Genomic DNA, 27,736 nt, shown 5'->3' with positions numbered 1-27,736 from the left:
ATTCTTTATTATGTATGTTTTTTCCATGGGAATAAGGCCCACTAAACACAGCAGTAAACGTGCATAGGATCGGGTCTAGCGTGCATGGTAGGACAAATGAGCAGGAGTCTGGCCTCAGGCTAAGGAGTTGTTCTCCACCAGGATCCCCCAATACCTGAATGGTCCGCAGTCGAAGGAGGGAGGCAGGGACATTATGGTGTAGGCAACCGGCAACAGGCTTAGGAACAGGATCAACAGCAAGAGCCCCATGTAAAAATTATTGGATTTGGAGGCCTTGAACACTCGCTCATGGGGAACATTGCTACTCATAACAGCCCAGCTCTGGTAATACATGGAGGTTAATAGACGTAGCACATTTATGCCGACTAGTCCTGGTGCATAAAAGGATCCCATCCTGTAAGGAAGGAAGAAAAGAGAGAAATATAGAAAGCTTTTCAGGAAGGCTTTAGCTGCATCCACTTCAGAAACAGCAAACTATAGAAGAGCATGGGAGCCTGCTGTTAAGGATGGACTCAGAGCAAGTTCTGCCAGGAAGGAAGTAGTTAGCGACTACAGTGGGATCATACTATAAAGCAAACTCTTTAAAAATAGAGCTTTTGCCTGCCTGGCTTGCAAAATGGAACCATAGCTACTTATTATGACAGTTTCAGCATTAGGGATACATCCAGATGAGCGGTCTCCACCCACTACCCAGATCAGACAGGATAATAATGTGAGATGGCTTGGGTGAGTTGAGCAGGCAGGAGAGGCTCCAGCTTAGTTCCTTTGTAGTGCATAAGACTGTAGAAAGGTTGGATGCCAAAGGGAAAATAAGGTCAGCATACGGATAGCCTCCTCTGAGATAGATGGCAGAACCAGACATCTTGAGCTCTATCACATCAGCAGCCACCTACTGCAGTGGGACTGGGTGTCTCCTTCATGCTGGACCAGAACTGACTTTCACAGTAAGTAGCCAATGTCCCATTCAATGTCCCAGGATGAGAGAAACATCTAGGTGGGATGTGCACCAATAAAATTGCCTTGGTGGGTGAAATGAAGGAAGGTAGCTGTTTGTTTTGGATGGATGGAGGACATGTTGGAAGACCAACAGGAGCTTATAGAAAGTGTGGGCATGGAACCAAGCCTGATAAGGTCTCCACACCCCTGTCTGTTTTTTAAATTAACTCCCAGGTGTTGGAGCGACAAAGTGGGCTGCAAGTGGCCTTTGGATCAATTTATGGCATAACTGTGAGCTGGAAGGACCTCTGGCCTAATAATAACCATAATTTATTATTTGTACCCCTCCCATCTGACTGGGTTGCCTGGCATCCACCCTTGGTTTTGAGAATAAACAGACTGGTTCAGGAGGTCCTTCAGCTGTGGAATTTGTCTGGGCTTTAAGAAGAACTTGATGGAATAGTCCTCAAAACCCAAAGATCCTGCACAAATCTTGCCCACTGGAAGGAAAAGATAGGGCCTCTTACAAGAGGCAATGTGGCTTAGTGGACTTGTAGGATTCCACAGACTTTCACTGGTATATCTGGGGCAGGCACATGGGGGTCTGTGAAACTAAAGCCCCGGTGTCTCTAAAAAAGGGCCTATATGAAGAAAAATAGGGGGCCCTTTATGAGGCTCCTCTCTTCCTTATTTGAGAAGAAAACATTGCCTTCTTGTCCTTTGTGCCAGGCCTGACTTTTGACTTCTTCTCCCCCCCCCCCAGTCCCATGACTGAGCAGGGGGAGAGAGGGAGATTGAAGAGCTAAATTCAAGGTATGAGAACTCTTTTTTCATTTTTGAAATAACAGAAAGTAGGACAGAGAGTGGAGCTATCACTTGGGTGAGGCAGGAGAAAAAACAGCTCAGAGCCTCCTCAAGTCACCCAAGCCGTGTCACGTGATCCAGCCTGATCTCTTCCTCCCACTGGACTGAGAAAGAAGCATCTATATCACTTGCTCAATTTCAGGTGCACAGGCTAAAAAATGTTAGGAGCATACGTGAATGGGGAAAAGAGGGAAGGCGTATATAGTGAGTATCAAGGAACATGGGATGATGGGAAGCTGCCTTGTAGACCACTGATCAGTTTGGCCCTATAGTCAATGGCAGCAGCTCTTGTGGGCTTTAGATGGGGGTCTCTTCCAGCCCTGCCTGTTATGGATAATGAATCTGGGGTGTTCTGCATGCAAAGCAGATGCTCCATCAATGAGCTATGGACCTTCCCTGGACTGCAGAATATGGAAAAATGTAGGATCTTGTTCATCATTCATATATAAAATGAACCCCATGATAATGGGCTCCACATTTCTGTTTTAGTGACAAGCTGAACAGGCTGTTCTTCCTCACCCCTGTCCTTTGACGGATTCTCAGCTTGCATAAGTTGACACTACATCCTATGGACCTGTGTGATTATCCTAGAACCCTTTTAAATAGGTAGGTGTTTGTTCTAAAACCACCGCTCCGAGTAAAAAGTTACCAAAATGTGTCTAGCATGCACTTAGAAGAGCCATAATAATAATAATAATAATAATAATAATAATAATAATAATAATAAACCTTTATTGTCCCTACACCACCTGTGTGCAGTGAAATTAAACGAGCCCCCCCCCATATACTCAGTCTTGTTTACGCTCTGTGTGCTTGTCAATTACATCACTATTTTTTTTCCATTCAACAGTCCAACAGCCCACGGATAAAAACTGTTCTTTAACCTGTTGGTGTGGCTGACTATACTTCTGTATCTCCTGCCCAAAGGTAGGAGATTAAAGAAGTGCTAGCCAGGATGTGAGTCGTCCCTAAGAATTTTCCTCGCTCTCCTGAGGTAGCAGTCTCTCGCGATGTCATCTAGCGAACTCTGAGGACAACCCATGATGTCATGTGCTGTATTTGCCACCCTCTGTAGGGACTTCCTGTCCGTGGCTGTCAAACCAGCTTACCACATTGTTATACAGTATGAAAGGACACTTTCTATTGTGGCCCGATAGAAGGAGATCATCAGTTTTTCTTTGACATTGCTCTTACGCAAGACCCTAAGGAAATGGAGTCTCTTTTGGGCCTTCAAAAATGCACAGCAGACCTCAGTGTGATGCAGTTCTTAAGTTTTAATTTAGCATTTTCTCTAGCAAAGGGCTACAGTAGACAAGAATATCTCACCAGATCATTCCTTGGTTGAAGATCAAACCGAGCACATTGCCACTAATATCGAACTCAGCATATGAAGGCTGTAATGAAAAAGAGGAAATAATGACTGGATGCTAAATTTTGGTATTGGGGGACTACAGAAATATCAAGGGGAAAATAAAGGATTCTCACCTGAAATAAAACATTGGGTTTCCATTCCCTTTTACCCTTTGGATTATTTGATTATTAATTCCCAGAGGGAATTTGTTGCATTAGATATAAAATTATTTGTTGCATTAGATATAAAATTATCACTGAATGGCTGTAAAAAGCTTCCTGTACATTTATCCTTTTTGAAACTACTGTATTTTTCGTCCCATAGGACGCTCCGTCCCATAGGACACACCTAGTTTTTTTTGGGGGGAAATAAAGAAATTCCCCCCCTTTATTTCCCCCCCAAAACCAGGTGGGGGAACAGCGGTATGGCGGCGCTGCGCCTCCCAGCTGTCCCCCGAGCTTGTAGGGCTGGCCGATGTCTGCCCGGCGTGCGGGGCGCTCTGCCTCAGGGCGGCCCACACGCTGGGCGGCAGGCTGCTATCCGCAGCGTGGGGAGCCCCGCGGGAACTCCCGCAGGCTCCCCACACTGCGGATGTCTGCCCGGCGCAAGGGGCGCTCTGCTTAAGGGCGGTTTGTGCGCCGGGCGGCAGGCTGCTATCCGCAGCGTGGGGAGCCCTGCGGGAACTCCCATGGGCTCCCCAGGCTTGCTGATAGCTTCCTGAAGCCTGGAGAGCGAGAGGGGTCGGTGCGCACTGACCCCTCTCGCTCTCCAAGCTTCAGCGAAAGCCTGTATTCGCCCCATAGGACGCACACAGATTTCCCCTTCATTTTTGGAGGGGAAAAAGTGTGCCCTATAGGGCGAAAAATACGGTAATACCTGTAGGGTGGTAACGAACACACAGTAGTCATTTTCTATCGCCAACATTATGGTCTGTATAGATATGCACCAGACCATTCCCTTGTCTCCCAGATTCTGCATTTTTGATCATTTGTTTTTTAAAGTGGATTAAAAAAAACAATTCCTTCAAATAGTGACCTAGCGAAATGCTGGTTGGATGCAGCATATGCTACGTTTGTCGGATCCCTTATTTCTGCATCTCAGGTAAAATGAATTCTATGTGTATTTCTGCAAATAAGTACATAAAGACACACAACCCTCCATTCCCATCTGTTGGTAGGGTTTTATGCATCCTCCTGCTGAACCAAGCCTCCACCTTGTTAGAGAAACTGATGGCAGCGCCAAAACTGGGGGGTGGGTGGAAAGCAGCAAATTGGGAGTACAATAATAGGATTGCTGAAACAATAATGTGTGACTCAGGACTGCCTGTCTTCCGCTGGAATGACAAGCAGGAACAATGTGACCCCATGGATGGAGAATTACATAATGTTGGGGTTGTCAGGAAAGAAGAATTACAGATGCTGTGTAAAAATTGGGAGATATAATGAGCTGTCTAATAATGACTCAGTTTTCTCTCTCCAGCCTAATGTGACTAGCATCAGCTCTCATATCTTCCATCTGTGTACTTATTTACAGGGGACAACTTTCATTCTTTGAAAGCTGTTGCTGGTAAATATGTGCTGCTTCTATTTGTTGTTGTCCCAGTTTTTGCCTTGGGGGTGGGAATGCCCAAATGTTGTTAGTGGGATGCGAAAGATGTAATTCGAAGCCACATCAGTGTTTTGTTTTTTAAACAGCAGACATTGGAAGGCCAAATTTTATTATTTAATATTATTATTATTGTCACATTTACATCCCACTTTTTCATCTGGGAGCTTGGTGGCACACACACACTTATTTTCATAATAACCCAGGGAGGGTAGGTCAGCCTCCATGACTGGCCCAAAATCACTGTGATCCCAACGAAAATCCCCTACCCTGCTGTGGTTATGAGCCTTAGGGGAAATGTTCCCATTGACAGCACTGGGAGTCGTCCCCCATAAGACTTATAGCAGGAAAAGGGTCGTCCCCCCCTCTTTAGATCATGATTGTGGAGGGAACGGTTAAACTTCTCCATGGGCTGGACCCCCAGTTAAAATTGCCTCCCCACACTTCTGCCATTAAAATTTAAAAACTGTTGGCATGGTTTATCGTGATGCATTTGACATCAAATCAACTCGGGCAGTTGGTAGAGTTCAGCTTCCTCCGTATCCCTGCAAGTTCCATCTCTGAACGGAATTGGGGTAGAGCACTGAGAATAATCTTGTCTTTCTTATATATGTGCATTAATGGTTCCACATGACGGTACCATGCACTGCACAGCCTGATGTTCTGGTGAGTCCTGGACTATTGATAATCTGAGATTTTGGGATTTTTGTTTTTCTAGCATATCTTTACCTTGCTGGCTTTTAAATCCATGCAGGGTAGATTGCTGCAGACTAGACAAAGCCTTTTGTCAACTTCAACTGCTGCTGGACAGACAAGAGCCTGGCTATAGCGATCAATGCATTGGCAATCTCAAGGCTAGGTTACCGTCATTTGTTCTGTATGCCACTGCCCTTAAGGCTAGTTCAGATGCTGCAGTTGTTGCAAAATGGAGTGTCATGACACATTTATAAGTCATAACATGCCCCAGCCTGCCTGAGCAGTTACACTAGCCTTATCTGCAGTGCGGGGATTCTAAATCTACATTTCAGTGGGGGGAAAACCAGAATTAAAATGTGGCTCAAAGCATTGGTTAAACTCTATTATAAGACAAGAACTTTGCTTCATCTACAGTTCATTTACTTACGAATCCAGCCTCCAGGTCCCAGCACCAGCAATAGTTGACAAATCTGACAAAGCAAGCTCGGAGGAAATCTCCCACAAGTATGGTTACAAATGTCACAAGTATATCAGACACAGTGAGCCTCACAAATTCCTGGGGGGGGGGCGACAAAAAGTGATAAGTATTTAGCTAGCATGTTCTCTAGTTTGTATTCTAAGACTCCCCCACCCGCCATATATATTAAGAAGAAATAAACATTAAAAACAGAAAATTGTCTTTCAAAAGTCACTAATTCAGTAGCCACCAAATTTCCTGTATAATGTTCCTTAGAAAGACTGTGTTGAGACTTGTAGGCCAGTCTAAGTGTCTGGTTATACCTGGTGCTGAACCAAGCTCACTTTTACCTTTGGATTATTTGAATAAATACAAAAGGGGCTTAGAGATCGCCGATATCTCATTTCAAAAAGAGAAAAATCCCCAGAGCCAGTGTGGTGTAGTGGTTAAGAGTGGTGGACTTGTAATCTGGTGGACCGGGTTCGCTTCCCCACTCTTCCACATGCAGCTGCTGGGTGACCTTGGGCTAGTCACACTTCTCTGAAGTCTCTCAGCCCCACTCACCTCACAGAGTGTTTGTTGTGGGGGAGGAAGGGAAAGGAGATTGCTAGCCGCTTTGAGACTCCTCCGGGTAGTGATAAAGCGGGATATCAAATCCAAACTACTACTACTACTACTACTACTACTACTCTTCTTCTTCTTCTTCTTCTTCTTCTTCTTCTTCTTCTTCTTCTTCTTCTTCTTCTTCTTCTTCTTCTTCCTCAGAACTCCTTTGCCTCAATTGCATTTGTCCAAGTTGCAGCCCAGCCAACTGGTTATTCAGTCCCCAAAGGCCTAGCAACACTCCTCGGGTAGGGTTGAAAAGATATTTTAGGACTATGGCACTGGAGGGTTTTACAGCAGAAGCAAAATTTGGAATTAGAACCACTCTTGCCTTGAGATCTTATGACGAAGGGCACTATATAAATCTAATAAATAAATATAAATACATAAAGAAATAGAGCTGGACCAAGACTGTGCTGGCTTTCCAATGTTCCTCCTGTTTTTCTGGCCAAGGGAGCTGGCCAGCTTTTGTGTTGTTCAAAACATCTGCCTAGTTCTAACTGAGGCAGTAAACCCATGTGCATGCTGTAGCACTTCAGTCTGTAGGTGAGGATTCATTTGATTGACTGCTGCAAGTGCAGAGTTTTTCTTTCGATGCCATGAGAGACTTCTCCATGACAAGCTCCCTCTTGCTGCCTGAACTGGCGCAGCCCAGATGCAGGCTTGTCACCTCAGAAGGAGCCTTGAGTCTACTGCTTCCATCTCTTCCTCTTCTCTCATAGACTCCCATGTCTTTCCTTTAGGTCAGGACACATTTTGTGTTTCTCAAGCAAAGAATCTGTCTGCTGGTGACAGGACTATAAAGTAGCAGGACAGTGGTGTGTGTGTCTTTTTGGCGTCTCTCTGAAATACGAGCCCCATGAGCAGGGGGCACCACTTGAATAAAATATTGGGGGGTCGGTAAGCCCCACCCCTCATAATTGATCATTTGAATGTCCGTCAACTGTTTTGGGGGAAGGCCCTCAAATATTTTACTGGGCAGAGCCAAAGGGACCTCGGCCCCTAGGAGTTGACTCCTCTGACCACCATGAGGCAAACAGGAGCCTTCTTCGCCCTGCTCCTTCTTGCTTCTCCAACTGTCTTTTCAAGTGCTCTTTTCTTTTTCAAATCCCCAAAGTTCTTAACTTCTTCTGCTTCAAACCGCTCCCTCTTACTGGTCAGGAAAAGAAAGAGTCCATTGCAGGAACCTACTTCTCATTTCTGCTGTGACCACTAGATGTCTCCTGCACTTTAGATTCACAAAGCTGCATTGTATCTCCTGCCGCTCCTTTGTTCTTATGGAGAAAAAATATATGTAATTGAAGGGAAGTAATTTTATATACATCTTCCTCCCTCCGGCCCCCAAATGAGGAAGAAAAACTGACCCAATCAGGGGCACTTTGGCACTAATCTTCCACCTGCACTATTCCAAGGAAGCAATAAAATGGGTTGAAGCTACAGGGGGGAAGCTTTTAATTTAAAGGAGGAGTTCCTAATGGAGCCTACAGACTCTGCCTATTGGTGGTTGAAATACAGTGGGAGATGGTGCAAGCTGAAAACAAAACACACACACACAAAGGTAATAGCTGGGGTGCTATGTTGTTATTTTCTTACACATACCCAAACCGCTACATCTCTGTGGTGTTAATTCCTGTGGAAAAGCACATCTATATCCAATGTCTTTAGTCATGTGACCAGGAGAATGCAAAGGTATCAGCCTTATAAGTTTTTGTGTGTGTCCTCCTTTCTGGCTTCCCCTAGGTATTTGGTTGGCCGCTGAAAGAAAAGCTCCACCATTGGAGATGGGATTCCAGAACATTCCAGATCTGCTGTTGATATAAAGTTCCGAAGTGGTCAGTTGGTTCAAGAAGAGAATCTCCATTTTTGTGTGCTTCCTAGTGCTCTTTGCACAGGATAAAAGCTGTGGTTGGGATGAAAATGCTTTTTTCAAAAACATTTTTAAAAAGACATTGAATTTGGCATAGCTCACTGTCGCCGTCTAGTGCCACATTTGTATATTGCACTTTACAACATATTTAAAATGTTTTATTTGCAACTGTATAGCTAAGTCATAGGTCTACAAAGTGAGGCTGCTGCTACTTTAGGCTGTCTTGAGGGGTTATTTGTTATTATTGTGTTTTATTCCTATGGAGAGGCCTTGTCTGTGGTATTTTCCAAAATAAATTGGCCAGCCTTAGTCTGTGCACTTTGAGAAGGGTGAGAAGGTTTTGTTACTTCACCTCAGGCACCAAAACAACTTGAGCCAGTCCTGTGGGAGGAGAGTTCTTACTTTAGAGTAGTCATAGGGTTGCTATCTAGAAAACCATGGGCCCTAAATGTCCTATTAAAGAAGGGCTGGATGTTAGGTACCCTGAGGAAAGAGTACCAATAAGGAAGTTACTGTTTTGCGCCTGCAGAAGACCGTGATATAGATTTCATCTGTTGTGAAAGGTGAGTCATGAAGTTTGATTTTTGATTCTTAGACTATTTGAATTATTGATTGTGTTGGACTTAGGTTAGGATAACCTTTGCGCACTGAACACTTGACCCGGTAAATAAAGAACCTTTGTGCAACTGCTGAGACTACGAGGTCCTTGAAAGAGATAGCTCTGAACAGGAGAAGGAACAGTTTAGCTCGGACAGTATTCTAACTTAAGAAGCTGGTGACAGCGGCCTGGTTATTGCTCTTAACTGCATCCTGTGGTTAGTGAGGAGAGAGCTGAACCATGAGCCTGGGTCCAAATGGTATGCTAACCTTGGTTTAGCTCTGTGTGGCATGGGATTAAATAAGATTAAGTAAGAGGAGCAAAGCGACTGTGAGATCTCCTCTGGGAGATCTCTTGGGTGGTTCCAGTGAGTCACAGTTTGGCTTACCGTGTTGTACAAACCTTATGTTTCCTTGTGCATTACTGTTTTGGAATCGTATAAATAAAGCAGAAAAAATACTACTGCTGACACTTTTTTTATGTACCGTCAAACCTTGGTTGTCGAATGTAATCAATTCCAAAATGTTTGACAACCAAGGCGAGGCTTTTTATTGGTTGCAGGAGTTTCCTGCACTCTAGCTAAAGTCATGTCAGGCGTTTGGCTTCTGAGAAATGTTTGAAAACTGGAGCATTTACTTCTGGGGTTTTGGTGTTTGGGAGACAAAACGTTCCAGAACGGAGGCATTTGGGAGCCGAGGTTTGACTGTATTTGGAAACCTCCGTCTTTTGAGGAAGTGCACAGGGCTCTATGGCAGAACATTTGGTCCTCAAGATGTTGCTGAACTACAACTCTCATCAGTCCCAACAAGCATGGCCAGTGACCAGGGATGATGGGAACCGTTTGGCCCTGCAGTGGCTGCTGAACTACAACTCCCAACACCTGCACTATGAGTTCAGGCTACAAAATGGTACAAAATGGGTGTACAACACGATTCAGTTTGACGGATTGTGTAGCTCTGATCTCAGTTAAACAGGGCTCACGCTACCAGGCCCTGTAGGCATGCTAAGATAAGAGTCTCGTGGAAGGACTTACTATTCCCACAGTGGTTTCCCAGCAAGGTCCTCGAGGGACATCGGCTGGATCCATGGAAGGTAGAGAAACAGCACTTCCATTCGCCACAGATGAATTATGATAATTTAGGAGGGTCCAATGTGTTATGTTCCTGATGCTGACTTCTTCAACCAGCTACAACAGAAGACATATTTATATTAAAATAATCATATTTAATTCTCATTAAATGTATGCTGGGTAAACGTGCATCCTCATAATGGCGACATAAATGATTTAAACTTTAAATGGAAGCAGTTAAAAGTTGTTAACAACAACAGAGAAGCTGTACCATCCAGGATAAGCACCTGGAAAGCATTTTCCAAGGGCTATCTATTGAAGATGTAAGGGACGCGGGTGGCGCTGTGGGTAAAAGCCTCAGCGCCTAGGACTTGCCGATCGAAAGGTCGGCGGTTCGAATCCCCGCGGCGGGGTGCGCTCCCGTCGCTCGGTCCCAGTGCCTGCCAACCTAGCAGTTCGAAAGCACCCCCGGGTGCAAGTAGATAAATAGGGACCGCTTACTAGCGGGAAGGTAAACGGCGTTCCATGTGCTGCGCTGGCTTGCCAGATGCAGCTTGTCACGCTGGCCATGTGACCCGGAAGTGTCTGCGGACAGCGCTGGCTCCCGGCCTATAGAGTGAGATGAGCGCACAACCCTAGAGTCTGGCAAGACTGGCCTGTTCGGGCAAGGGTACCTTAACATTTACTTTATCTATTGAAGATATGCCAGAATGGACAAGGCAGTCCAAAGGCACTGGTTGAGAATGAAAATCAGCTAGCTACATTACAGTGCACACTGGGACTGTGAGGGTGGCTGAGAAAAGGGGTCAAATGTGGGGGTCAAGATGTGCAAACAAGTATTCATATTCCAGACATATTGCAGCTCTGTAGGGCTTCTTCCCTCCAAAGCCCTGGTCTGTTTTGTTTTAAATCCCTTGTTTCATCTCCTATAGCAAGTGTGACTGAAGTCATACATCATTTTGAATCTTGGTAAGGGTGTATGGAGAATTAACCAGTTTTGAACGGTGCTAAACCTGACTCACAGCCACGGGGGTCTGAATAATTCACCCTCTTTGGGGTAGATTGTGTAAGAAGCCTAAGAGCTAAGCCATGTAGAATAGCTGTCAAGAAGTCTCCTTCCTTCTCTCCAACCATTTCTTTGACATGTCATGTTGAACGGGGACAGACAGACCTTCCAGGGATTCTTTTAGTCAAATGCAGTACACTTCCATTTGGGCCTGATGGGCACACTGGCTAATATTTCTACAGAGGAGTCGTCTTGACAAGGCCTTGGTTTTGCTCGAGGGTTTATTTGCCTCTCGTATACCCCCCTGCCTTGCTTGATGGACTCTGACTCATGAATAGATCTGATTTTCCAATACGCTCAGTCTTTTCTGTGGCTCAGCCCTGTCAACCACTTACAGATGTCACTGACTCCTCTGCAGCTAGACCTCCACACCAGCCTACATTTTTTTGTAATTGCTGATTCAGCAAAGACTCTTTATTTCTAACTGACTGATTTCATCTCCGGTGAGCCTGGCTGCACTTTCTGCTCCAGAGCAGATAGATCTGTCTGGATCTTTTCTCCTCAGGGAATCCAAACCACAGAGTAAGAGTCGATATAATATAGTGGGAAGAGACTGGTTTGAATCTCACCACAACCGTAATAAACTCACTAGCAGGGGCAATATTGGCTTTACTTAGGTGCCACAAGACTCTTCTGTTTTTGCCACAGCAAACTAATGCAGCTACCCCTCTGGGAATTAATGTACGGATATTCTTTTTAGATTCCCACCTTTTCTTTGACATCATCCATTAAGGCCAGCAAGAAAGTATAAAGGTTCCCAAGGAAGAGTGCAAAAATGCGTCCAAGTTGCCATTTCAGTCCAATCCGAGGATGATACTCCTCTAAGTTTGCAATGGTTTCAAACAGCGGAGGGCAAAACATTCCTAGCAAGGACATAACAATTTCAACCTGTCACACCGAAAAAAAGAGCTTTGTTATTTTTCAATGTTATTAATGAGCTGACACCCATCCTCGGCACCAGTTCTGCCCCTCAACACCCGTCCCCAGCCTCCAGCATCTCCTGCCTGAGGTGGCTGCCTCCCTTTGCCAAATGGTAGGGCTGGCCCTGTGCATCTCCTTTGGTCGTTCCGATTTGCGGGGATGGAGGCAGGGCGAAGGCTGCCTTTGTCCTGTGGGCAAAGCAGGATAGATCTCTCACACCACCAAGCTGTTATAGGAAAATCCTTGGGCTCACTTGGTTTGCCAAACAAAGATACCAGCCAGGAGTATAAGGAGCAAAACAGCAGCCTGTAGGCCTGATCTTTATTCAAAGACTGTTGCAACAGGACTTCCACCCACCACATGGAAGAAGCAGGAAGAAGCCCTGAATAAAGGGATGCTTCCTTTTTTATAAGTTTTCCCTTTTCCCATAAAGACCTTTGTTGAAGCATCATGCATACATCATAGATACATCATACATATGTCACAAAGAACTGGTTCATCAGGTTTGCCCCCATCTCTCCCTTGCCTTCCACCTCACACCCATCAAGTGATACAAAGGAAATATTTACAAGCTCCTGGGTTTCACACTTCTTTGTCCTGACTGAGAACCCAATCCATTCCTGGATGGTTTGCTATTGTCCATGTGATAACTACCTGTCTGGCACGCATTTGCCAGGGTGCCAGTGATTATCTCTTGTGCAAGAGGCTGCTGTGTAGTTATCGCACGTTTCAGGGATTATGGCTGCCCTCACTCATGTCCCAAGCCCCCCCGCTTCGGTAGTCCTTTGTTCCCTGAGAAAAATGAAGTTGGAACGGTGTCGATCCGGACATAGGACTGATTTTATATGAATATTTGAAGGTTTTGCTGCGCAAGGGCAGGTGAAGGCTATGCGACCTTGAACAAGATACAATGCAGCAAAACTGTGGTGATTTTTTATGGGGGTACAGTGGTACCTCGGTTTACGAACTTAATTAGTCCGTTCTTAAACCGAAACCGTTCTTAAACCGAAACGCGCTTTCCCTAATGAGGCCTCCCTCCGCCAGTGCCCTTCCACCGTTCGGCTTCCTTTCTCAGACTGAGGTAAAGTTCGCAAACCAGGACACTACTTCCGATTTTGCGGCGTTCGTGAACCGAATAGTTCATAAACAGGGCTGTTCTTAAACCGAGGTACCACTGTATTTACAAAATTGAATGGTGTTGGTTTGGGGGATAGTCTGGGGGGTGCGGTGTCCCATTTAACTGGAAACAAACCATTATAAAAATTCCAGTAACAAAGCTATAGCGAGATGGCCACTTTAGGCTGGTGTTTTTGAGTGTTATGGAAGGGTAGAAATTACTAGTTAGAGCAAATTTGTTATTGTTACATTTTTGCTGCCAGAGAGGAGGAGTAACCCTTGCTAGATTTTCTGCCTCAGGTACAGAAAATAACTTAGCCGGCCTTGAGGTGACTAGTATGCAGCTTGCCTTGTGTGCTGGTGAAGCGCTATAACCTGCTTCACCTCAGTCAGCAAAATGTCTTGGGCCTTGTCTCCAGGCCCAATATTTTCTCTCAAGAGATTCAGGAGGGGAGCAGTTTCACTCCCATACTGCCGGGCATTGACAGGATGCATTGTTCTGCTTCAGTTTTCTCTCCCTCAGGTGAATATAGGGAAAAGGGAAATTGCACCAGAACTTTTTGAATATATTTAAAAATGGTATCTTAGGAATAGTATCCAATATCTATATTGTTTTGGATGCTTGCTGAAAACGTTTCAGTTCCCATATGCCCAGGCACCTGATTTACTTGTCTACATTTAAAGTTGTGTTGAGTTTTTAACTTGGAGAAAACCACCAGTGTTTGTGGATTTTGCTGTGTTACTTTATTTGTAATCTGCTTGGAGAGCTTTTTTTATCAAGCGGTTTATATATTTTCTAAACAAACAAAATGTGCCTCAGTGCTTGGGCTAAGCTTTTCGTGAATAGAATGTGGGAGATATTAATAGTAGCAATGCTGCTCTGAAAGCATCTGTATCCTTTTGCAGAAAGGCAAGGTGTAAATTTAATAGTAACAACAAAAAAGTGAACCAACAAAGTAGAATATTATCAGGTTTGAGGGTCTGGTGCCCTCAAAGGATACCAGTACAAGTAGTATGACTTAAATAAAAATACAGAGTATTATCCTATGTGAGTCCTACTCAAAGCAGACCCACCGAAATTAATGGGCCTGACTAACCTTGTCCTATTAAATTCAGTGGGTCTACTCTGAGTAGGACTAAGTTGGAGACAATCCACATGTTTGAATTGCGCAGGAGCATGTACGCTCCTTAAAATGAATGTAAGGATTTCTGTGTGAGAGCGTAAGAACACAAACGTCACAAATATCTATATCTTCAAATGAAATTATTGACTTGGGGAATAAAGTTTTATACCTTTTATAAGGCATAGCTCAGTTGGCAGAGCATGAGACTCTTAATCTCAGGGTTACCGGTTCGAGCCCCATGTTGAGCAAAAGGATTCCTGCTTTGTAGGGGGTTGGACTAGATGACCCTCGTGGTCTTTTCCAGCTCTACAATTCTGTAATTCTACCTGTGTACTGAACTCCTATCGTGGCTTGGTCAGTTTGGCGGGTGGCGGCAGGAAAAGGGAAAAAAAGTACTTCGGCTTTGCTTAAATACACACAGGACAATTCCCAGTAATTTTTGATTGTTTGACTAGGAGGGTGTGTGTGTGTGTGAGATGAGAGCTTTCCCAGGGTTGCCTAGCAACCCTAAACCACAACGTGCTTATTTCCTTCTAGGTCAGATCAGGATATAGGCTGATCATTATCAAAAGAATACAGCTGGAGGACAGACCAGAGAACCAGGAAGAACAGATGCTAAACTAGGTTTCTATTCAGAGAACTCTAAATCTTGGGTCTGGCTTGTGATGTGCCGATCTTATTTTCAATAGGCTAATAAGTTTTGCAGTACAAAAGCCTAGCCATAAGCTGTGTTAAAGAAAATTAGTTTTTCCTCTTGAAATGGGCACCTTAAGTCATCATGTGCCTTGACCATGGTGTGGTGTCATGTCTGAATTGTGGCAATGGCTTCCCAGAAACTTGGGAATCATGAGAGGAATGTGTCTGTAGTGAGGGTCTGGGAGATTTCAAACGGATAAAGGGTGTTGCTGAATAATTACAGTACTGTTTGCCTCATATTGACTTGACCCATTACATGAGGTGACAGAGGATATAAATGATAGCAGGGAAGAATTTTTCCATTTGTCAGGTTACTACAGGCCAGAGTTCTTCAACCCTGGGTCTTCAGGCGATGTGGGACTACAGCTCCCATCATCCCTGGTGATTGGCTTAGTTGGCTGGGAATGATGGGAGTTGTACTTCAACAAACATATGGGCCCAGTGTTGGAAGAAGGCTGCTTATCATAGGCTGTGTGCCCACTATAAAGTACATTCAAAGCACATTCTTTACCCTCAAATAATTCTTGGCACTGTAGTTTGTTAAGGTTTGCTGGGAATTGCAACTGTGTGAGGGGTAAACTACAATGCCCAGAATTATTTGAAGGGGGAAAATGTATTTCAAATGTGCTTTTTAATGGCATAGCGAGCATACAGAGCAAATTGGTCAAAGCTCCCACCATTCTCTTTGTGGTGACCATGCACTGCTGCTGAATATGTGTTTCTGAAGAATGGGATCAAGGAGGCTTCATATTTAGTTTGATAACCTTGCTTTCAGAATGATGCCATGGGCTTTATAGCAGAAAGGTTTTAGGAGCAAAGAAAAATACGTGGTTCTACAACTTTTGAATCCCCACCCCTCATAATTATTTTGCATCATTGCAGGTTGTCCATCTGAGGGTTTCACTAACTGATTTGCCAGATCCAAGAACAATTCTGGGAGAAAGAAGGTAAGCCTATAGACCGCAATCAGCTGTGAGTTGGCCCATGTGTTGTCCATCGTGGCAACAAAGGGCACACAAGAGGCATGTTTTTATCTTTGCGTGTATTGCTATAAATGTAAAAAAAAAAAAAAAGGCTGAGCAAATTCATTTGTGGTTGGCCACTGGGAGAACAGAATGCTGGACCAGATAGGCCTTTGGCCTGATCCAGATTCTACCAATGTCTGTGAGCCATGATAGCTAAATAGAACCTCCACATTCAGAGGCAGTATATTGCTAAATGCCAGAGGTGGGAATCAACAACAGGGAAATGCAGCGGAACATTGACTTTGACTCAACTGAGGCAGTTTTAAAATGCTTGCACTCTTCTTACCTCATTTCTTTCATACCAGCCAATGTTTTCCATTTTTGAAAAGGCCTGGGAGCGCTTAACGACAAAGTAAATAAGATAGCCACTTCCACATAAGCAACATATAATAAGTACGTTGGCCAGAACCCTCAGGAATCTTCTCAGATGGATGTTCTCATCTTTGTTGCTTTCTTGCTCATCCACAATTGACTCCTTAAGAAATGCAATAAGCCACAGGGAGAGATGCTTTGCAGCCCGATCATATATATGTGCTTGCTTGGACATAAATCCCCACCCATTAGTGTGTTTTGGATTGTGGAGCCGCTTGTGGAACAAATGCATTGGTGGTTTCTAAACAAAGCATTCCATATGCCCCAAAGATGCACTGAAGTGTTGGATTTAACCTTTAAAGTCTGGAATGGTTTGAGTCTTTGTTATTTAAAGGACTGTCTACATCCAAATCAACCAACCCACACTTTGAGATCAATGGGGAGGCCCTCCTTGGTTGCCCGCTGCAGTGACTGGTAAAATTGGTGGGCACAATGGAGAAAGGGGCTGTTTCATGGTGGCCCAATGGCTTTGGAGGCTCCTCAAGACAACCTCTTTATTGAGCATTCATCTTTTTGCACAAATCTGATGTGGACGCTGGACAATAACTGGCCCTTAATGAGGATTTGTTCTGCTTTGTTTGTGAGGAGGCTATGTGAAGCTTGCGTTCTCATCCCGATTTGCTTGCACTGTGGTTATACGCTGTCCCATCAACACATTTTTTTAATCCCACACTTTTTAGTGCATTTTCCATCACTTTTTTTAAAAAAGCTTCCTCACTCTGGTCTTTCAGGAAGGCTTTGACGATCTATTTGTTTTAGGTAACCAATGCATGCATGAGCGATATTTTCTGCCTGTTATGGCGTTCCTTTTAGCTAACATCATATTATATATTCTGGGCAGGTTGTGTGGGTTTCTTTAGTATTGCCGGTTTATTACCGTATTTTTTGCACCATAACACTCACTTTTTTCCTCCTAGAAAGTAAGGGGAAATGTCTGTGCGTGTTATGGAGCGAATGCCTGCGGGTGGCGGGGGAGATCTGCTGCAGTCGTGAGCAGAGGATCCATGGTTCCCCTTCCTTCCCTCCTCCGTGGTTACAAAGCATGGATCCACATGGATCCTCAGGATTTTTGCATTGGGCTACTCCAAACTCACTGTCAGATCACATGTCTGTGGCCACAGCATGAACCACAAAAATCATATATCCACTATTTCGTTTAGAATATTTTTTTTCTTGTTTTCCTCCTCTAAAAACTACGTGCGTGTTATGGTCTGGTGCGTGTTATAGAGCGAAAAATACGGTATGTAAGCCACCTTGAGAGAGTTTTACTCTGAAAAGCAGCCCTATAAATATTTTAAAATAAAGTTAAGCTTTAGAAAGACTGAAGCTTGTTAAGGAGAAGCTAAAGTTTAGTAGTATTAGGCATTGTCCCTGAGAAAGCAGGAAATATCTGAATCAACTGCATTATTATATGGGTTGTGTTCAGTTCAAGAATCATAAACTGATTTTTTTTTTAAACCCACAAAGAATTTAGGATGCTTCTAATGCGTCTTTTGGGTTATCAGCCTCCACTGTACAATGCAACAATACTGTCAAGCTTTCCTTTGTGAAATTGGATAACTAGAAAGTGCAAAAGAGGAGACTGATGGATGATGCCAGTAGCTGGGATGTGAAAAGAAAAAACACCATTAAGCTTTTGATACAATCACAAAAGTGTGTCTAAACGTGACTCCCTAGCTATATAAAATGAGTATTCTTCCCTCATTGAAATTCTGCCAAAGGTGCAATGCAGTAGCATCTTGAGAGACAGGGATCTTGCTGCAGAGGGGAAAGTTAAGGTGGTGATTACCTTGAAACTAGTTGTAATGGATGCAAACTTGTTGTCGGCTGTCTCTGGGTTGCCTATGAGGTAGTCCCAACTAGTGAACATTTTCCAGCTAAAAATGAAGCTCGCATCATCCCCATCGCCCGTGTCTTCATGGGCATTCCGGGCCATTCTGCAGATCAACAAAGTCATATACGGTTGCTTACAATCTGCTATTCAGCCACTAGATGCCTCTCTCCTGTGAGCAGAGAGGTCTGTGTTTTCCAGGGCAGCACAGCTCTTTGAGACTTCTAGGTGGGCATTTCAGGCAGCAAATATATATAATTGTGAATACACATCAGGTTGAGCTGATTCAGGAGTCCTACATGCGTGCATTTATAATGCCACAAAACTGTCATTTAATTTTGCCTCTGAATGTGAAGATTCCAATTTAGGCTGCTACCAGTAAAACAACTTTGGTTAAACTTTTTAATCACAATTTTATGTTTCATATTCTTAAGAGGGTCTCTTCTCCAGTCTTCAGAGAGTGGCTGGAAGTGGGGAGGCAGAAAAAGGCCCTCCTTTCCTTCCACTCTGCAGTTTTAATCTGAAATCTTAGGTGCAGCACTAAACTCAGAAACTGCTCACGCTAATGAAATCCCCTGTCACAAAACGCGCCTAGAACAATGGGAGTTTCGAATGCTAGGTTTGTGGGATTAAGGGTTGGAATGAGAGTTGTAAGATAAAGAATCTATTCCTGGCTTTGTTTATGGCGCATGAAGCTCACTTTAAATGTTTGATGTTCCTATTTTTAGCTTTCTGATAGCCTTCAATGTACTTGCAAGCCAGGAAAAATGTTCCCATAGTGTGCTGAGGGCATCTTCACATGTTATGTAGAAGCATTAAAAAAAGAAAAAGGATGTGTAAGGTGACCCAGGCATGCTTTGTTCAGAATTCCAGTGTGATGGCCAAAGAGAAAATGTGTGCCCCTTCGCCACAGTGATAAGCATGAATGTGCATCTTGATTTTCCACTTTGTTGGGACTAAGTTCCCTCTTTGCACAAAGAATCCACAGGGGGTGGGCGTAAGTCACTCAAGGCTAAACTCCCACAGGACATTAAGCATGTGGTTTCATTCCGCACACATCTTTTCAAAAGTTCAAAGAGGGTCAGTCCAAGATGTTTTGCTGCCTGAGGCAATGACAAGAGGGCACCTCCCCATTTGAACCAGACTGGCCGATGAATTTTATGTCAATGCCAGTACTAGGCTAGCACACCTGAAGGCAGCTTAGGGGGTATAGGGCAGGGTGTGTGACACGACCAGGCCTGTCCTCCAACGCTTTCCTGTTGCTCCCATCCCTAAGCACCTGCTGTCTGAGGCTACCATTTCATCCCGCCTAATAGCAGCTGCTGGAGCCCCTAACAGGACCACAATGGTCAGGGAGCGGGAACTTTAAAGATTTCCTGCTGGGGCTTCCACAAAAACTTTCCCTCTGGAGCTGCTATTTGCACATAGAGGGGACTATCTATGCACCATGTTTTGGAGCGCCATAGTGACGCTTTCTGTTTCCTTGACAAACTTGGAGTTTTCAAACTTGTGTTTGCAGTTTAACTATAAAGGATGAGGAGGCAGTTGTGGAGGGCCGTGGGGGGACGGGGCAGGAGATGCTTAACCCTTTCCTATAATCCCTCCTAAAATGCATTTTCCCTCCCTGCTGCTTAATTCCAGTCCTGTACCTGGCCGAGGGGAAAACTGCAAGAAAAAACTGAACTGCTTTGCCAGAGATGTACCCACATGTCTGAATCGTTCATTACATGCAAATGCCGCACTTCAATGCACCACAGGCAAAGCCATATTATGAAAATATGTGGTAGTGCTGTCTCAGAGTGCAAAGGCACTCCACACTCCCCAAATCTCTCTCAGAGCTCAAAATCCAATTGAAGAGTTGGACGGGAACTCAAAGAACGTGCTGGTCTCTTATGACTCTAATTCTAAACTTTAAGTCGTATTAATTCCAAGTGCCTAGCTAGACACAGGGGGATTCTAGAATCCTGATGTTGGCAGTTGCACACAGTTCAGCAGTCAAACTGTGAAGCTGTATTTGAAATGAAACATCATGGGGAAAGGTAGGAAGTCAGAACAGAATACAAAATAAAGCAGAGCATTTTGGCTCTAACACTGGACTAGCCCTAACCCTAGCTGCTACAATATGATAATTCTAGATGTTAGGCAGCAAGGATAATCAGCTTCCTGGTGATACGGCAATTGCAGTCTGGACCCTGGTGATAGGAGGGACCTGGAGGCAAGACAGCTCAGCGTTTGAAAGGCTCTCTCCCCTGCCTTTTGAGAGAGTGACCTCTGACCAGTGGTGCACCAAAGCCAGTGGGCCAGGTCTTCTTTCAGGTAGGCATCTTAAGTACCCTTTTTGCAGCATTTGTGCAGGGTTATCAAAATAGTAGGGGGGGTGATCAGGGCCTTCCTTCACAACCTTAATGTAGGATTTATCAGGAGGTCCCAATCAAATGGAAAATCTGGAGGGGAGACTTCAGGCTTGTGTTTTCCTCCCTACATCCACTTTTTAAAACAGCTTGTTCTTAGGAGCTTTTCTTCACGCCGTGTACCTGGTGCAGTTAAAATAGAAGTAAATCAGCTTTATAAACTGCCAGGGGTTTCAGTGCACTTTCCTGCTTGCTAAAATGATGCCGTTAAAAAAATAATTACATCGAGTGACAATGGAACTGCTTTGTTAGCACTCCAAGAAAAGAACTGAATGGATGAGAGCAGCGACTTGCCCTGTTTCAAGAAGCTTCTTGGGGACAGAATTGGAGAGAATTACGGATAACAATAAGCAATTTGTGCCAGGACAGAAAGCACTGCTTGGAAAGAATGATTCTTTTGTGGGAATTGTAATTAGGGGGCTTTAATGTGGGCCTGTCCTTGAATGCATTTGAAGATGTTGCTTTTAACTAAGGTGCAACCGCATATTTTCATAACATGGGTTACCCAGTGGTGCAATGAAGCGTGGCATTTGTGTGTAATGAACAATTCATGGGGTGGGGTGGGTGCCAAGTTGGTCTTTGAACCGGGTGAAATAAAGCCTAGTTCTGCCCCTGCTCTGAGTAATTTATAGGGGACTGTCTGGGAAACACAGTGTGTGTTGGCCTTAAGAGTTCCTGGGTTTTACGAAGTTTAGGGAAGGGGGTCTGCCATGGAAACTGCTTTGATCTCAGAGTAGCAGGTGCAGACTTTGTTGCTATGTCACCTGTTAGCGTTTGGATACGGATTCTGAAGATCCATTATTGGTTAAAACTTATCTTTATCCTTGTTGGGTTGGCACCCTTAACCCTACTGGATTCCTACCAGATAGATAGATAGATAGATAGATAGATAGATTCTTTATTGTCATTACACACGTGCAACATTGCACAAGTGCAACGAAATTGGATGCCATCCCTTAAAAACAACAAAAGCAAAACAACAACAACCAACAAACCACATTCCAGCCACACCCACACCCATCAATCTCCCAGGTCACACTATCGAGTTACAGCATTCAAAAGGGCCACAGCTCTCGGGTAAAAACTGTTTTTCAGTCTATTTGTCCTTGACTTGATGTTTCTATATCTCCTGCCAGAAGGCAGTAGTGCAAACAGACTGTATCCCGGGTGAGATGAATCCTGCAGGATGTTGTTTGCTTTCCTAAGACAATGGAAAGCTACACTGCATGAAAAGTTAAGAACTTGGGTTTTTCCCCACAGGCCCTGATAGCTGTAGGTTATGAGAAAGCTAGAGCAATAATCCACCAACGAATTTGGGATGTGGAACTGCAATGCCACATGAGCGAGATGAATAAACACCCAGCAATAAAAGATAATGGGAGAGGATGTACCCCAGCAAATTATTTGTCAAAATTACAAATACCGAAATACAGACGGTCATTTACCCTCGCTAGATTCAATGTGCTGCCATCTGCCTTATTGCAGGGCAGATTTAAGGGTAAATCATACGCAGAACGAGTCTGTCCCTGCAGCTTGATGGAGGTAGAAACTGTCTCTCATGCCTTGTTATGCTGCCATTTCTACGGGGATATACGCTCAGTATTTATTACCCCTGCCATGCAAAAATCTCCAAATGAATCTGAACTTCAATGTCTAAAATCCCTGGTAGAGGACAAGGATCCTGAGATCATGTTAAGTGTAGCCAAATTCTGTGCAATTGCCATAAAACTTAGGGAACAAGCTGTGCTATCATAATGATTAAGGTTTTAAATGATAATTTTAGGTTATATGTTAGTGACTAAGTTTTAACTTATATATTTTTAAACTGTTGCTATATCTGTACTGGGGACGCGGGTGGCCCTGTGGGTTAAACCACAGAACCTAGGACTTGTTGATCAGAAGGTCGGCGGTTCGAATCCCCATGAAGGGGTGAGCTCCCGTTGCTTGGTCCCTGCTCCTGCCAACCTAGCAGTTTGAAAGCACGTCAAAGCGCAAGTAGATAAATAGGTACTGCTCCGGCGGGAAGGTAAACGGTGCGCTGCTCTGTTTCGCCAGAAGCGGCTTAGTCATGCTGGCCACATGACCCAGAAGCTGTACGCAGGCTCCCTCGGCCAATAAAGCGAGGTGAGCGCTGCAACCCCAGAGTCAGCCATGACTGGACCTAATGGTCAGGGGTCCCTTTACCCTTTACCTATATCTGTAGTGTCCCTGTTATACCCAATTGCAAATTCAAATGTATCCCTATCGTGTTTTATGACTTCCTTGATATTGTATGTGGGCTGGAACTGGTCTGTGACCAAAATAATAATATTCATTCAGCCTAGCGTGAGGCCAACATTTGACACCCTCTGCATCCCTCGCCCTGCCTTCCCAAAGTCAGGTAAGAGGTGCCAGGCTTTGGGAAGGAGGAAGGAGGGCTCTAGGACCCTGTCAGAGCCCTCATGCCTCCTTCCTGAATCTGGGCAAGCACTTAATAGGCTTTAAGAAGGTGCCCTCTCTGACTCCGTACCCAATGTGGGCGAACCGCTGGCACTGCCCTAAAACCGCCTCTAGGTGTACGATACGGCAGCTGGAAGTTCTACCTGTGTTCCCTAGTGAGTTGTGGGCTAAGGAGTGCAAAGAACACTGGCTCAAAGCCTTTATTAGTAAAAAATAATTGCTTTGGTGCATCCCAGGTCCCCTCCCTCCAGGGCTGCAAGATTAGGGGGGCGGTGGCAGCAGCTACCAGAGAAAACTCAACTGGGAGCTTGAGGAGTTTGAAAACTCAACTAGGGCAAGGAAGGTGGGTGACAGGCTCTTCTGAGCATAACCTGTTCAGCACACAAGGCAAGAATGCACCATACGCTAACACTACCAGTTTGTCAGAAAAAGCCATGCTAAAGAAAGAGCCGGACTTACGATCTTATGACAACCATTATACTGTATCCATATACACCGACAACACCAACCATGAAATATGCCATTGGTAGCCTGTACTTTAGCCAGCCAATTGTCCTTTGGTTGTTGTAGTAGCCATAGAAAACAGCAGAATACTTAATGTAGCCCTAGAAGGGGAACAAAACAGCCTAAATCAGTTTGAGCATATTAGATGTTCGTTTGTATGCATATCAGATCGAAACATAACTTCGTAATCAGTATTGGATGCAAGGCTAGTGAGGGCGACAACCTGAATTCAGTTTACTCCTCATTGCGGAATGAGATGCCCATTTCTGACTTGCTGGTGTGCTGATTGACGCCTACCTGGCGCTTTTGATTGGGCACAAGAGATCATATAAGCAGAAGCTTTAGTTGCATTTCCTTTTGGGCTGTGCTAAGCAATTTTTCAGCCCATTGCTTATTCAAACTTCCCACTGAGTTCAGTTGTGCTTAGGGAGGCAACAGTCCTAGTCTGATGAGCAACTCCTCGGCATTAGGAGATGAAATGTATTGCATTGCATCTCCCTCTTGCAGGGATCAATTTTTCACTCCTGCGTACAGCCCCAGTGAAGCAGCATCCAGGAAAGGCTGCTAAAATTAATTTTCATTATCCCTTTGCAAGTTATCTGTGTGCTGCTACCTCTCCTCTGTGTGCGAGAAAAGAAGCAAAAATAGAAGTCGAGCAGAGAGGTCACAGATTGCTATTTCATAGACGTTACTATGTCAGACAGAATTCTCGTACAATCACCAGATCAGCTCCATTGTCCCTGAGACAGCGAGATGGATTTCCTTTCCCAAGTTATGCCTTCATATCTCTATGAGTGTGACATGTCTGTCTTCTGAAACAATATTGGAAGAGACTCTAATCTCCCCCCTCCACCCTCAGTCAAAGGGTGATACACAGAGTAGACTCACTAAAATCACTGGGCTTAAGTTCACTGATTTCAATGGGTCTGCTCTGAGTCCAAGGGCTTATCCACATTTACCTTTCCTTCGTTCTTTCCAGGCATGGTCTGCACTTTAAAAATTCTGGGCCCTGGTGTCCTTTTTTTTTTTTTGCCACAGAGCTTTCCCCACAAAGCCCGCTCTTTAAAGCTCAATTGGAACAAACATCAATTCATGGAAAACCCAAATTCCCATGAACTGCCAGGATGACGGTGAGGAGGAAGAGGATCCTGGCAAGGGATGTTGCCGTACTTGGACACACAGGGGCAAGCAGGGGACAGGGAAGGAAGTACTCATGGGGTGACAGAGGATGATGAGGGGATGGGGGTCAGTGCACAGGAACCAGAGCAGCAGGACCCATCATGGAATAGAGGGCCCCATGTCACCATGCATGTGATGGGCTCTGAAGAATAGGGAGCAGCGGAAGGGGTGCTCTAGGAGGCTGAACAGACAAGGGCCCACAGACCATCTCCCTAGCTGGCCAGGTAGGGCTTGCTAGCTCTGGGAAGATGGGTGTGATTCCTCAGCTGGAGTAGGCTCACAACAGGTGAGGGTCAAAGGCCTCATCAAGCCCAGGTCACAGGCCTCATCAAGCCCAGGCAATCAGCAAGCAAAGAACAAACTGGAAGTAGAGCTGAGGTCTTGTGTCTGCTCAACTGCCCATGTTGATGAACCTTGGCTTGGATGCTCCAAGACTATGTTTTGGGTTTGACTCTGGACTGTGTCCTGACTGCTGGACTTCAAACTTGGCTACCTGGATTGACCCTGGATTGCATTTCCTGACTTTGCTTATGTGACTTGACCCCCGGACTTGCTGCCAGGTAGGCCAGGGATTCAGGACACATCTTGGCAATTGCTAAAGAGCAGTTTTTCACAGGGAAAGGTCAGGGGCAAACCCTCCCCCACCCAAATAAAAGACCCCCCCAAGCACAGACCTGTGCCTGGAAAAAGTGGGGCAAAAGTGTGGATAAGCCCTAACTTAATATATTTTATTTATGTATTGAATTTGTATACAACCCTATACCCAGAGGTCTGAGGGCGGTTCACAGAACAAAATCAAAATATAAAACCACAATATATAATGACTATATATAAAAAACCACAATATATATATAGTCAAAATAAAAACAACAACCCAATACCCCCCCAAAAGAGCCACATTTTAAAAGGGCATAGGATATATCAGCCAAAGCCTCTTTTGTTTTTGCGTAAATTGTTTGGAATATACAACCATTTCAGTATGATATCTACCAGTGGCTGCATTCAGACCTAACACTGATTTACAAAGCATTGCTTGTTGAACCATAAGCTGCTTGCTGGTGTGTGCTTGAGCTTTCGCACTTTACGATGGAATGGCTGGCTTAGTGTTACATCTGAACCAGCACTTGTGGTCGGTTTCTCCCAATCAAGCAAACCATCACTGGGAAGCAAAAAATAAACATTGGCTTCAGTTTGTGCTTTGTTTGGAGAGGAAACGAACCATGATAACCTCACATAATACGAAAGTCAGCTGGTCTATGGTTTGTTCCGCCCCCCCAGCTAAGGGAGGAGCAGAGCAGGAGCTGTGTGGACCATAGTTTGTTGACCTAGCATGATGTCTGAATGTACTCTTGCTGTGTACAAAAGGCTCTTTTTGTTCTTCTCTGCCTCAGCAGAGTCGCTGCTGAGACTGAGGCCGTGGGAAGAAGGCAAATAAGGGGCACCATGCAGCCCTGCGGATACACGGTCAAAATCTATTGTGTACATTGTTGGGACAGCTAAAGGCAAAAAGCACAATGGAAAGTCAAACACAAACGAGTTCTGTTTCGGTGTTCATTAGAAAGTTTATTTTCAGCTTGGGGTCTCGCTCTGTGCTTACATTTTATTTTGCTGGTTTTCCCCACTGCAAGAATAAAATGAAGATTATAGCCTCCAGAACACTCTGTCAGAAATGCTGTCTTGAGCTCAAATGAAGCCTATTCTTTTTCCTCCTCTGTCCTCTTTTATGTAACCCATTTGTTGAGAAAGTCTTACAGTCTCTCTCCAATACGCACTTTCAAAAGCAGGGTCTGCTGGGATCAGCGCTGCTGACTGTTCATCTACTTCCATGCTTAAATCTCATCTCAGCATTTCCCAGATATTATGCTTATGGTGCAGCTCGTGCTGAGCTTCAGTGCCTTTGCAGACAGATTGGCTCTGTGGACCTTTGAGGCAGCAATATGGTGTATGGATCCCTGTTAAGGGGAAGGCTAATGTTTTTCCACCCATACACATAGGGAGGATTCATGGGACTGGTTCACACATACATCTACATTGCTTGATTTGAGTTCAGCCCAGACACTGAGATGCAGCTCCAATGGTCTTCTGGTGGTTCCCTCACTGAGAAGAGTGAAGTTTCAGGGCACCAGGCAGAGGGGTCTTCTTGGGAGTGATGCCTAAACAGCTTGAGGCCATGAGACTTGAAGGACTGCCTTCTCCCTTAAGTCCTTGCCCCAACCTTAAGATCTTCCATGATCCTCTAGACCCTCCCTAGTATCTAGAGAAATGCCCTCCTAGAGAGGTTTGGCTGATGCCCAACACTTTGGTCTTCTTGGACCTTGGCGAAGACATTTTTGCCCTTGGACTTTCAATTATAGTAGGCATATTTATTTTAGTGCTTTCAGATCTTTTGCACTACGTTATATAAAACCTTTCTGGTTTTATATGCTGGTTTTAGTTTGTTTTTGTATCATTTAAGTGTTGCATTGTATTTTGTATATTTAATGGCTTGCGAATCACCCAGAAAATCAGTTCTATGGGTGGTATACAAATGAAGTACCGGTAAATAATTGAGACAAATCTGAAGACACCTACCTCAAAATCCCAAAGAACAGAGAAATCCATGGCAGTTTTTTGCTCAGCCCTGGGTACAATTTTTCTTGGTATGCTTCCATATGGTGCTCCCATTAATATCTGGAACAAGTTAATCATAATTTTTTAAAAAGATAATTTCTGAAGCATTGAAAATGTCCTTTCATTTCCTGACCCATCAATAACAACACAGCAAACTTGCCTTTCCTGTTGTGAAGGTGTGTTGTTTTTAAAATGTGAGACAAATGGGCTGATTTATATGAAAAGAAATATCTGTCCCTCTATCCAGAAAATAGTCTGCACTCCTGGTGGATGAGGAAGGTGGGTTTGGGGCTAGTGATAAGAGGTGGGAGATTGAGAAGGTCTAAAGGTGGAGCTGGCAAGCAATGTGAACTTGGGATGGCAGCCCCTAGTCATATTTTAAAAAGAAAGTCTCTA

The 27,736-nt window shown here is 44.4% G+C and overlaps 1 protein-coding gene and 1 long non-coding RNA gene across 2 annotated transcripts in view; one reads left to right on the top strand and one right to left on the bottom strand.

Annotated features, from left to right (window-relative positions):
- The window catches only part of TMC2 (transmembrane channel like 2), a 50,143-nt gene that overhangs the window by 7,103 nt on the left and 15,304 nt on the right, over positions 1–27,736 (bottom strand). Inside the window, exons 6-14 of the mRNA XM_053410393.1 lie at positions 27,302–27,400; positions 23,507–23,652; positions 18,156–18,303; positions 16,281–16,469; positions 11,821–12,000; positions 10,011–10,163; positions 5,880–6,008; positions 3,127–3,194; positions 155–394 (exon numbers count right to left, since the gene is read on the bottom strand). Coding sequence (XP_053266368.1) covers positions 155–394; positions 3,127–3,194; positions 5,880–6,008; positions 10,011–10,163; positions 11,821–12,000; positions 16,281–16,469; positions 18,156–18,303; positions 23,507–23,652; positions 27,302–27,400 — 1,352 coding nt within the window. The remainder of the gene's footprint in view (positions 1–154; positions 395–3,126; positions 3,195–5,879; positions 6,009–10,010; positions 10,164–11,820; positions 12,001–16,280; positions 16,470–18,155; positions 18,304–23,506; positions 23,653–27,301; positions 27,401–27,736) is intronic.
- On the top strand, positions 12,913–19,010 carry LOC128424339 (uncharacterized). Its single transcript, XR_008332987.1, has 3 exons — positions 12,913–12,959; positions 15,852–15,916; positions 18,926–19,010. It is a non-coding gene; the product is annotated as an uncharacterized LOC128424339 (long non-coding RNA).

Source organism: Podarcis raffonei, chromosome 12 (assembly GCF_027172205.1).
Source record: "Podarcis raffonei isolate rPodRaf1 chromosome 12, rPodRaf1.pri, whole genome shotgun sequence".
Taxonomy (NCBI): domain Eukaryota; kingdom Metazoa; phylum Chordata; class Lepidosauria; order Squamata; family Lacertidae; genus Podarcis; species Podarcis raffonei.
The sequence above is the reverse complement of the archived record's forward strand: the minus strand, read 5'-3'. Positions and strand labels throughout refer to the sequence as shown.